Genomic DNA, 13,132 nt, shown 5'->3' on the forward strand with positions numbered 1-13,132 from the left:
GTCCATTGCTGAGTATTTTTGCTGTCTGAGTCAGTCCAGAATAATCTGTTTCTCCACTATTTGTGCTTGATTGACAAATAAAACACTTCTCAAAGGACAGGCTGTATTTTACAATACCTACATTGACTCCACATAACCATGGTCTTGAACAGTCACCATCTTTATGCAAGTACTATAAATGGAAAATAAGTAAATCCTGAATCATTTAACATATTTGCAGCATCACATATATAATGTAGAACTTGTCGGTCTGTCTGTTTGTGTGTTCATTGGATTTTTTCCAAGGGTGCCGAGGAGGCTAATCCATGCCCTCGTATTTTCTTGGTTTACGAGGAAATCGCTAGTAGCCCTATATACCCAGGCAGTTACACACTGTTTATTTCAATTTTAACTTCCTAAATACCTAACAGCTAAACTGGTAGGAAATGGAGTCATAAGATTGTGACAAAGCCTGTTGATTAACAGCATTGGCAGTTTTATTACCAGTTGGCCATAGACTATGGTTGGATCATAATTGAAAACAGCATCATGCATAAAAGCCCACTCATTAGCACGCTGAACATCATGATGTGCTGTATCAGTTGCTTTCTGGCCTGGGTTCGGGCAGGAGTCTCTGCACTTCTGAGAGCTACCTGTCTGATATGTTGCAGAGAAATCCAGAGATTGCTGAGGAGTTTCAGCAGCTGGAGCAGCAGTATGACGCATTTGATTAGCTTGCAGTTGGGCAAGAGAAGTCTCTGCAGCTAGTAATGCCGCTTTCCTCCTGGCCTTCATTAATCTGATTGCTTTGGGTAGCCGCTCCCCTATACCTTCCTATGTAGGATTATCTTGTAAAATGCACTACCTGCTACTGCTAGATAAAACTATCTTTACTATGAAAAGCGAATGAATGTCTGTATTCGCTTTTATAGTATTGGATCGTGATCATGTGATAATGGCTCATAACAGAGAACGGCAGCAAGGTCGGGCCCTTTACGAAAACCTTCCTGGACACCCGATGTACATATGGGCCAAATTTGGGGTCAAAAGGTTCAGGTGTTTGGATGCCTATAGAGGACAAACAGACATTCACTTTTAGAATATAGAATAGCAGAGTTACCCGGCTTCACATGGGTCCATTTGTTTGTTGTTTGTGTGTGTGGTTAAAAAAGTTATTTCCTACTGATATGAAGCCAAAATATCCAATAAAGTCCAAGCGCAGGGTTCCTTTTTGGAGGCATCACTGGTCTGAAAGTGGTTCAATTTATGAGACCGCTGAAAACCACGGGCTTGGTTCTGTTGAGAGATTTCAGCAGCTCGGGCAGCAGCCATGCACTTTGCCACAGGAGTCTTTCGTCTAAGTCCAGGGTTCCTTTTTGTAGGAATGGCTGGTATAAAAGGGTTTCAATTTTTGAGAATGCTCAAATCCAGTATAGGTACAGTTTGTTTACAGCGAGTAACACATTGAGTAAATAAAAATGGCTTGGTGTTATTGAAACCTGGTCTAAAACTGTGTGTATGTGAGTGAGGCTAAGAATGAAGGACCTGCGAGCTTCTATTGGCTAATACGGGTCAAGTGATATGGAGAAAGGCCCTTAATGTGAAAGCCAGTGGTGTCCTATTTGCTTTTGTGAATATGTTGACAACGGTACTAGAGAGCTAAAACCCATTCTAAAGCCTTCGGAAGCGCGAGGTTTACTTATGTGCCAAATTTGGCACAGATTGGTCCAGTCGTTTGGCTGTGCATAAAGAACATACAACGGACATCAGAAATTCATATATATATTTATATAGATAGATAGATAGATAGATAGATAGCTATAGGTAGAGATAGGCTTGACGTCCATACCCTTTGTCGTAATCTTTCTGCCTCTTCCTGATATCCAGCCAGTTGCTTCTTCCACTTCGACACGTTGGTATTTGCTTCCCGTAAAGCAGCTACTAACTTGTTGTTGTTGTCCTGAAGACTGAAAAACTCAGCTTCCCATTGCACCTCACACACTGATCTAGCGAAGAGATAATTCAGAGATAACATTGTGTGTATATATATATATATATATATATATATATATATATATATATATATATATATATAACATTCTCACTTTGTATTAACATGTGTAGCAGTCAAGCAACTCAGTTTAGGATTTTCAAGGGTAATGGAATTCTCCCACTACTGTGTGTTGTAAAGTAAGACCCTCTTCAACCGCCAAACCCTTTCTTTCTGTTTCTCAAAGATTACAGCTCGCATAAAGATCTGCTCGAGGAAATGCACCAGGCAAGTGATTTTTAGAACCACATCAACTTGTCATTACATACACTCCTCAACATTGAAACTGCAACACCAAGAAGGAAACGTTTTGGAATTGTGGAAATCACAGGATCGATAGACATGTTAATGATATGCAAATGATATAAAAAATGGAAATAAAATATTCCAAACATCTTGATTTATTCAGTATCGGGTATGAGTGTCACGCGCAGAAATTCACGCACTTGCAGACCTTGGCATGCTATCAATGAGGTTATTAATGGTTGTCTGAGGATTGTTATGCCACGCTGAATGCACTTGGGCATGCAAATCATCAAGATTGGTTGCTGGCATCTCCCTTTGCAATTGCTGACCAATGACGTCCCAGATGTGCTCAATGGTAGACAAGTCTGGAAACACTGCAGGCCATAGTAGCACGTTCAGGCCACGCTGAACTGTTAGCGTACCTGAAATAAAAACTAGACGGGTCCGGCTACTGTACATTATGCCACCCCACACCATAATCCTTGGAGTAGGAACGGTGTGCCATTCCCATGTGAAGGCCTCTTCATGGAGTTGCTCACGTGGTCTCCCGACCAATCTTCGGCTATCATTGCGTCCTAGACAGAAGTGGGACTCATCGCTGAAGTGGATAGACCTACACTCCAGCCTCCTCTGCTGTCTTGCTGTGCACCATGATAGCCTTTGAGAGCGATGGCGTGTGGTCAATGGAACACCTGTAGCTGGACATCTGGCTCTTGGCCCAATGTCGTGCAAACACCTTCTGATGGTTTGTGACGACACTGGTTGCCGCCCTAGGCTTGGGATGTGACGTCCAATTTAACTTGCAGTACAGAATGGATTTGGGATGCACGATGCATCAAAACTTCGATACTGTTTCGATACCGTGCACCCTCCAACGGTTTGATACCGTTATTTCATGTGTTTCGATACTAAGCTGTGCGGCCGCACAGCTTAGTATTGTCATACATGAATGTATGAGAGTGGGGTTGTGACTCTGTGATACAGCCATTGCCCCGCTCCTGAGAAGTGCGCGTGTGGTCAGCATGATGTGATGCGACCAGCGCTGCACTAATGAGCGGCGGCACTGAAGATAGAACATGGCGGGCGCACTGCAAAACACCCTCATGTTCTGTCTTCTGTGCCTGTGCCGCCGCTCATTAGTGCAGCGCCGGCCTCATCACCTCATTCTTACCGCGCGCACACTTATTGTCAGGAGCGGGGCAATGGCTGTATTACAAAGCCGCAGCCCCGCTCTATAACGGCGGAGATCAGAGAAACCTCTCATCTCCGCCGCTATTCTCCTGAATGCTGCGATCAAAGCCGACCGCAGCATTCAGGGGAAAATGAGAAGGGGAGATGCCCTTTAGATCGCGTCACAGGGAATTCCTGTGACACGATCGAGGGCCATACCTTATATGGGCAGACAGCCCAGGGTCCATTGAAGAACCCCAGGGCTGTCTGACAATAATTCCTGTTAGGGCATACTTAGGTATGTCATAACAACTGCCTGCGTACTATCAGTACACAGGCTAATGTACTGGCATGTAGATATATGCCAGTACATAATAGTTTAAAAATAAAAAAATTAAAAGGATCAAATAAAGTAATGTTAAATAAAAAAACACACATTACAATAAAAATTAAAATAAGTCTCGATACATAAAATATACACATTCAGTATCGTCGCGACCGTAGAAACACTTTTATAGCGTCATATATGTTTACACTGTTGTAAAATAAACTGCTTTCTTTCACTTATTAATGTGAGGCACAAGGTATTATGAATTTTGAACCTCCATGTGCCTCACATTAATAGTAATTAACCCCATCATGTACCTCACGCATTAACCCAATGTTGTCCATTAAAACTGAGGAACATGATGGAGTTAATTACTATTAATGTGAGGCATGTGAAGGTTCAAAACTCATCACACCACGCACTTCACATCAGAAAATGGAAGAACTTTTTAATTATTATTATTGTTGGCAAAAGTATCGTTTTGGTATCGAGTATCGCAATACTACACAAAGTATCGGTATCAAAGTCCAAATTCTGGTATCGTGACATCTCTAGAATGGATCACTACGCGCCATTCTTCCAATCAGCCGATCCACTCGTGCCGAGGTTTGCCTCAGCGCACCTCTTGCTGTCATTCCTGTTTGTTGTTGTTCTCCCAACCTACGGGACACGCAACGTTAAACAGTGCGGACATCTCGGCCTAGGCGCGTAGCGATCTGCCGGAGTTATAAACCAAGGTCTCTCAGTTCAAGGATTCAGTCCCTCTCTTTTTGCAACAAGTGGCGATAACTGGCACATCGACGAACAGGAGGCATCGCACAATCATCCCACACCACTTGAACCGATTCTTGAGGTTTCATGTGGCTAAAAAACTTTGCTTTCAATCTGGCTTTTATGCCCCTCCCACATGACTCAGATTGGAGCTAGGTGCTTGAAAATGTGATCATTTACAGATCTTAGCGACACCTGCTACTTCCAATATTTGCATTACCATACGGCTTGTCCTTCTTGGTATTGTAATTTCAATGTTAAGGAGTGTATATAGCGGTCTTTAAAATGGCTCATAGACGTAACATGTGATCCACATATCAGTGGTATGCAGTCATTAACCCCTTCCCGCCATTTCACGTACAGTTACATCATGGGAGATGGCCTTTTCCCGCATCTCCACGTAACTGTACGTGAAGGAGATGAAGCTGGCTCAGGAGCTGAGCCAGCGACATCACCGCCAGGTGACAGCTGTATGTTACAGCTGGCACCCTGAGGTATCGGCCAGGACCGGAGCTAGCATCCGATCCGGCCGATTAACCCCTCACATGCTGCGTTCAATAGAGATCGCAGCATGTGAGGAGTTTATAGCCACCGGCGCCCCAGCAACGTGATCACTGGGTTGCCGGTGGCTGCAAAGGCGATCGGAGGGCTAATACTTACCTTCCGGTCCGCCAGTAACGGAATCCTCCTATGCCCCGTCGTCGGCGGGACCCAGGAGGCTTCCGGTACCATCGGCAAGATGGTGCCGGCTCAGCTTCCGGCTCAGAAGCTGAGCCGGCGTCATCAGCAGTGGGTGTCCGCTGTATGTTACAGCGGACACCCCGATCTATCGGCAGGAACTGGAGCTAGCTCCGATTCCTGCCATTAACCACTTCAATGCAGCGATTCAATGCAATCGCTGCATCAAAGTGGTTTGTATGCAATCGGCAGCCTTGCCATGCGATGGCAAAGCTGGCGACTGCTACTATGGCAACAGGATGCCTAACAATGGCTTCCTATCTGCCATTACGTTAGCCGATTAGGCCCCGCCCGGAGGCGGAGCCTGATCGGCTTGCTGTCAGTGAACAACTGACAGTTCTAATACATTGCACTACATAGGTAGTGCAATGTATTAGAACATCAAAAAAACAGTTGGACCTTCAAGTCCCCTAGTGGGACTAAAGAAAAATTAAAAAAAAAGTGTAAAAAAAGTAAAAATAAAAGTTGTCAAAAAATACAATAAAAGTTTCAAATAATAACACAAAACACAATCGCCCTTTTTCCCTTATCAAGTCATTTATTATTGAAAAAAATAATAAAGCCATACATATTTGTTATCGCTACGACCGTAACGACATTAACTATAAAAATATTATGTTATTTATTCCGCACAGTGAACGCCGTAAAAAAAATAACTAAAAAATACTGACGTAATTGCTATTTTTTGGTCACTTTGTCTTCCAAAAATTGAAATAAAAAGTGATCAAAAAGTCGTATGTACCTAAAAATGGTAAATATAAAAACTATAACTCGTCTCGCTAAAAACAAGCCCTCATACAGCTCAGTCAACGAAAAATTTAAAACCGTTATGGCTCTCACAACTTGGTGACAGAAAAAATCCATTCTCTTTACAAAAGTTATTTTATTGTGCAAAAAGTTGTAAAACATAAAAAGTGCTATAAATTAGGTATCACCGGAATCGGACTGACCTGCAGAATAAAGGTAACATGTAATTTATAACGCATGGTGAACGCTGTATATAAAAAGAACTAAAAAAATATATGCCAGAATTGCTGTTTTTTGGTCACCTTGCCTCCCAAAAAAAAAAAGGATAACAAGTGATCAAAAAGTCGCATGTACCCCAAAATGATACCAATAAAAACTACAGCTCGTCCCACAAAAAAAACAGCCCTCATACCACTACGTCTATGAAAAAATAAAATTAGTCAAGGCACCAATAAGCCAGGAAATAAAAATATGCAGTTGTGCCGGCCCGAGGGGAACGTTTCTTCTGTTTCAAGTGGCGAAATATCAAGGCCCCTAAAATTAGGGAACCAGGAAGGGGAGGGCCCAAACATATCTGCTGGAAGTGAGGGCGCCCGTATTATACCAGGACAACTCTTCCCAGCAAAATTCCCCAAATTTCAAAGGTGCGGAGTGCGGACCAAAAGGGGAATAAGTAAAGACCATTTATTAGTGCGACACCGGCCTGTGCAGAAAGGATTGTGTCACAGCATAACACACATCTATGGATTATTTTATTGTTTTTTTTTACCCCATTATTAGACCACCTGACTATGCCCCTTATATACTCCGCCCGGCTTACATGTACCCCCACATTATAAACGGAAACACCAGTAAGACTCCAAACAAAACTACTACAAGCAAAATCCACGTTCCAAAAGCCAAATGGCGCTACCTTCCTTCTGAACCCTACAGTGTGCCCAAACAGCAGTTTACTTCCACATATATGGCATCGCCATACCCGGGAGAACCCTTTTAACAATTATTGGCATATCTATTGAAAAATGCACACCCATTTCTGCCAATCACCTGTGGGGTTAATATGCTCACTACACCCCTAGGTGAATACCTTGAGGGGTGTAGTTTCCAAAATGGGGTCACTTCCGGGGGGTTTCCACTATTTTGGTCCCACAGGGACTTTGCAAATGCGACATAGCGACCAGAAACCAATCCAGCAAAATCTGTACTCCAAAAGCCAAATGGCGCTCCTTCCCTTCTGAGCCCTACTCTGTGCCTAAACAGCCGTTTATGACCACATATGTGGTATTGCCGTACACAGGAGAAGTTGCTTTACAAGTGTTGGGATGCTTTTTTTCATTTATTTGTTGAGAATATGAAAAATTTTCAGCTAAAACTATGTCTTATTTTCACTGCCCAATTCTAATAAAATCTATGAAACACCTGTGGGGTCAAAATGCTCACTACACCCCTAGATGAATTCCTCAAGGGGTGTAGTTTCGTGAATCGTATCACTTTTGGGGAGTTTCCACTGTACTGGTACCTTAGGAGCTTTGCAAAAGTGACATGGTGTCAAGAAACCAATCCAGCAAAATCTGTGCTCCAAAAGCCAAATGGCGCTCCTTCTGTTCTGATCCTTGCCGTATGCCCAAACAGCAGTTTATGACCACAAATGGGGTATTGCCGTACTCCAGAGAAGTTGCTTTACAAATGTTGGGGTTCTTTTATTCCTTTATTTTTTGAGAAAATTAAAAATGTTGAGCTAAAGCTACGTCTTATTGGAAAAAAGGGATTTTTTTTTATCTTCACTGCCCAATTCTAATAAAATCTATGAAACCCCTGTGGGTTCAAAATGCTCACTACACCCCTAGATGGATTCTTCAAGGGGTGTAGTTTCTTAAATGGAGTCACTTTTTTGGTGTTTTCACTGTTGTGGTCCCTTAGGGGCTTTGCAAATGCGACGTGGTCTCCGCAAACCATTCCTGCTAAATTTGAGCTCCAAAAGCCAAATGGCGCTCTTTCCCTTCTAAGCTCCGCCGTGTGTCCAAACAGCCGTTTATGACCACATGCGGGGTATTGTTTTACTCGGGAGAAATTGCTTTACAAAAGTAGTGGTGCATTTTCTCCTTTTAGTCCTTGTGGAAATTAGAAAAAATTAGCTAAACCTACATTTTCTTTGAAAGAATGTAGATTTTCATTTTCACGGCCTACTTCCAATAATTTCTGCAAAAAACTTGCGGGGTCAAAATGCTCACTATACCCCTAGATAATTTCCTCAAGGGGTATAGTTTCCAAAATGGGGTCACTTTTGGGGGATTTCCACTGTTTTGGTGCCGCAAGAGCCTTTCAAACCCGACATGGAGCCTAAAATATTTTCTAATAAAAAGGAGGCCCCAAAATCCTCTAGGTGTTCCTTTGATTCTGGGGCCGGTACTTCAGTCAATAAGTGCACTAGGGCCACATGTGGGGTATTTCTAAAAACTGCAGTATCTGGGCAATAGATATTGAGTTGAGTTTCTCTGGTAAAACTTTCTGTGTTACAAAAAAAATAGATGAAAAATGAATTTCTGCAAAAAAAAAAAAGAAATTTGAACATTTCACATCTACTTTGCCTTAATTCCTGTGAAACATCTAAAGGGTTAAGAAACTTTCTAAATACTGTTTTGAATACTTTGAGGGGTGAAGTTTTTAAAATGGGGTGACTTATCGAGGGTTTCTAATATATAAGGCCCTAAAATCCACTTCACAACTGAACTGGCCCCTTTTAAAAATAGCCTTTTGAAATTTTCTTGAAAATGTGAGAAATTGCTGCTAAAGTTCTAAGCCTTGTGATGTCATAGAAAAATAAAAGGATGTTCAAAAAACGATGCCAATCTAAAGTAGACATATGGGTGATGTTAATTAGCAACAATTTTGTGTGGTATTACTACCTGTCTTACAAGCAGATACATCTAAATTTAGAAAAATGCAAATTTTTGCAATTTTTCGCTAAATTTTGGAGTTTTTCACAATTAAATACTTAATGTATTGAGCAAATTTTGCCAGTAACATAAAGTCCAATGTGTCACGAGAAAACAATCTCAGAATCGCTTGGATAGGTAAAAGCATTCCGAAGTTATTACCACATAAAGTGAAACATGTCAGATTTGAAAAAATTGGCTGTGTCCTGAAGGCCAAAACAGGCTGTGTCTTGAAGGGGTTAAAATGTTTATTATAACCAGTGTAAAAACAAATTCTACTTCTAATGATACGTACCTGCACTTCCTTTAGGACGTTATCAAAGTTTCATCAAATCTCATGAAGACAAACTATGGGAAATAATACACAGTTGATTCCTGCACGGAGTGCAACCTAGACCAAATGGTCTACTATTAGTAAAAAGTGTAAAAGTCTCACTGACGTTTAATAGAGTGGCAGAGCTGGCATATAGACATACTTGCCAACTCTCCTGAAAAAAGGGTCTGTATTTCATTAAGGGGGTCTGGTTTAGAGTCTGGATTAGTGTAGGGGGTATGGGTTATGTATTACATTAGGGGATCTGGTCTGGGGTCTATATTAGTTTAGAAGTTTTGGGGTGTGATCAAGGAGTTCATAGCTACTTTTTGTGATTCATAGGCAGTGGGTTGGGGGTAATTCGTATATATAAATGGGTGGGGCATAAGAGAAAAAATGAGTTATGTACGAAGAAAAAGGACTGAATGTAGTCAAATTATTACTATTTAGTCCTAAATATGAGAGTCAGTATAAACTGCCCTATCTGTTGACAGAGATCCTGAATAGTATACTAGATGTCCGTATAAGACTAGAGCTACATGACAGGCTACTGTTCTGCATTCATAGACCCTAGCATTCACATGTAGGGTACTATTACAAATGTCTATCCTGGATGTGAAATCACTCTGGTTATATTACAATTAGGCCACTGCCATGCTGCTAGAGCAATACTGCTGCTCTGGTAAAATCGACACAGCTCTAGCCTAGTTGCCATTTTGTCTTATACAGTAAAAGAGGAGAGAGGCGATTGCCTTTGTATTATTTGTTCTTTCTAGTCGAAGGTGAAGAGACAGTGACAACAGAAGAAAAGGTGAGTCAATAAAACATTACAAAAGTCCTGGACTATGTAACCATTTCTTATTTATAACTTTCATGGAGTGTGCGGTTTTAAAATGTAAGAATGTCAGGAGAAAAATAAAATGAGAAAAGTAAAATATTTTTTAGTGTACATTTTTAGTTTAAATTAGTGTACATTAAATACCAGCTATAGTGCCCATAAATAGTACCATAGTGCCCTCACAAATTAATATGTAAATGGTTATATGAACATGCAGCTGTTCTACACAAGATAACCCAAAGAAAAGTTTATTTTTTCCTAATAGCGGATTTCCCTTTCCAAAGAGAATCCCGAAGGTAGTATAAGAAAATAATCTTTGGAAAAAGTACAATTGTTTATTATTTCTTTTTTTTTTATTATATTAAAAAATTTCATTCTAGGATACAAGGTCACTTTAGACATTTTTTCATTATTTCTTATAAATGCTTCAAGAGAGAAAAATTATAAACTAGATTGAATTCATGGAAATGGAAATGTATTACTTGTTGTGAAATTTTTAAATTAGATTTTTGTGAAAGAGTGCTTGAAGAAGCAATGGCCAACATTTAGTAATGCAGTCTAATTTTTATTACAGCGTAAACTTAGACCAGGCAGTCACAAGATGTGCCAAATTTCTCACAGTGGTAGACAATTTTTTCGTCCTTATACCATTTTTGGTTTGGCTTATTTTGCGCAAGAATTTTGTGCCATTTTTTGGGCGCACATTAACACATTTGAGCCACAGCCCTTTCCAGCAAGCCACTCCACTTTGCTGCTAAGACACGTCTCTCTTTGGAACACTTTTAAACTTGTACAAACTTTACAAACTTGTACAAAAATGTGCCAATTTGCTCCAAAATTTGGCGCACTTTTCAACACTTTCTGGCCCCGGAGACAGTATGAAATCTGCTCCAATGTCTATTTGTTTTATACATAATATCTTTTAAAAGATTATTGTGGAAAATTAAACTATATGCAGACAATGAAAAATGTTATCTTTTTTGCTCTCATATGATTTAAAAATGTATGTCTTTTGGTTGTTAAGCCATGCCCCACCTTCCTGTCCTGTCATGCAATGCCTTCAACTTTTGTGAACAGATTAGCAGTAGACTATAAAAAAAGGTATAAATGCCCCTGACTTAGACCATTTTCCAACTGCCTATAAAAAATATCTTTGGATAATTAGGCCCTGTAACAAAAAACTACATGTATACACTTCAGCCTTAAAGTTGTATTCATATCTTATTATTCACATGCATGTCCCTATAATATGCCATTACTTTATGATCGTGTCGGCTCGACCTCTGGGACCAGCAACAAACCTGAGAATGAAGGGGGGCCGCAGCGTTGATTTAGAACTATGTCTCCTTTACTGTTTTTTACTCCACAGGGTGTCTCAGCCATCTAATCTGCAGGGGACTGCAGCACTGAATTTTCCTGCACAGCCAGGAGTGCCACCATGCAGGGAAAACTTAGAAGTGGATGCAGCGGCCCCCTTCAATCTATGGATCGGTGGCGGTCCCAGAGGTCGGACCCCCACCGATCATAAAGTGATGGCATATCCTAGGGATACACCATCACCTGATAAAATAGGAATACCTCTTTAAATATATCACTATATGGTTATATATGGTATCCCACTTCCAGCAAATACATTATTATCTTTTGTATAATGAAAAGTTCTAAAATGTTCTAATTAACTTTCTTTATTAATTCTTCACCATTTTCTCAATCTCTGCTTGCTGTCATTCAACAGGAACCTTTGAATTTACTTCCAGCGGATAAATTCTGTCCATGGTCATGTGATGGACACACAGGTGCCGGACAGATTACAGGTATGTATATCAGAACTGTGTATTGTAAAGAGCCGTGCACCTGTGTGTCCATCACATGATCTGGACAGATTTGAATCCTCTAGAAGTAAACAATAGAGGTTCATATTCAATGACTGCAAGTAAATATCTTGAAAACCATGAGAAATTTAAACAGAAAGTATATTGGAAAATTGTCTAACTTTTTTATTACACGAAGAATAAAATTTATTTGCTGAAACCGCAATACCCATTTAAGCACTCAAAGTCCTGGTCCAGAAATCTCATTTTTATTCAGATGACAGTTAATATATTTATGTACAGTAGGCAATAACCGAATATAACCCCCTAGAACCTGAAATAGAAAATGATTAGGCTCTAATCTTTTCCATAAATGCAAGTGATTTACTGAGGTCTCTGCACACTAATCTTTTCCACTGTAATCAAAAGATTCAGCCCTGCAAGCCAGCAGGCATGAGGTTACAATTAAAATCTCTGAACCCGATCTTTGGTGTCAGTTCATAGATAAATGCTATATCATTAGTCCTATTGTAACGTTTAAAATGGGTCAATATGCAGAGATGAACGTACAGAGCTTCTAAAAGGTAAAAACAAACTAAAATATGTCTCTGAGTCCCCAGTAATTACTGGGCATTTTAATTGGCTTGTGGCAGATGGAGGGGAGACTAAGCCTGAAATCTGGGTTATACTAACACATTTTCAGTAACTTTATATTATCTGTGTCACTGTAAAGCTACAGTTAATAATTTAAGGAATGTTTAATCTGCAATGTGCTGAAAAGGCACAGCGAGATATACTAAAAGTCCATAAAGATGAAACATTTTATATGAAGTCTTTATTTAAGGGGGAAAAAATACACACACTATTCACATTATTCACTGTCTGAATATGTGTTGGTGTATGTGATTGTTTTTTTTTTTATACTCACAGCATTCATATCTGTGAGGGATAGCTTATGGATCTGCTGTGAATGTCACCTATTGCAATGCAAAGGATTAAATTCATCATCAAATCCGCATAACTGTCTTGAGGTCTTTCCTTTCAGTCCCAAAGAGCAAAAGTGTAAGAACCCTCAGGGCTTCTGTCTAAGGGTATGTTCACACGGCGGGGGTCCGTAACGGCTGAAATTACGGGGATGTTTCAGCCTGAAAACATCCCCGTAATTTCAGCCGTACCGGCATGTGCAGGCGCTTGAACGCCGCGTC

At 40.4% G+C, this 13,132-nt stretch overlaps 1 protein-coding gene across 2 annotated transcripts in view; it reads right to left on the reverse strand.

Annotated features, from left to right (window-relative positions):
* Window positions 1-13,132, reverse strand: part of HOMER3 (homer scaffold protein 3) — a 175,661-nt gene that overhangs the window by 19,786 nt on the left and 142,743 nt on the right. For both annotated transcript variants that reach the window (XM_075851171.1, XM_075851164.1), the window contains one exon: window positions 1,829-1,985. In XM_075851171.1, coding sequence (XP_075707286.1) covers window positions 1,829-1,985 — 157 coding nt within the window. The remainder of the gene's footprint in view (window positions 1-1,828; window positions 1,986-13,132) is intronic.

This window comes from Rhinoderma darwinii, chromosome 1 (assembly GCF_050947455.1).
Source record: "Rhinoderma darwinii isolate aRhiDar2 chromosome 1, aRhiDar2.hap1, whole genome shotgun sequence".
Taxonomy (NCBI): Eukaryota; Metazoa; Chordata; class Amphibia; order Anura; family Rhinodermatidae; genus Rhinoderma; species Rhinoderma darwinii.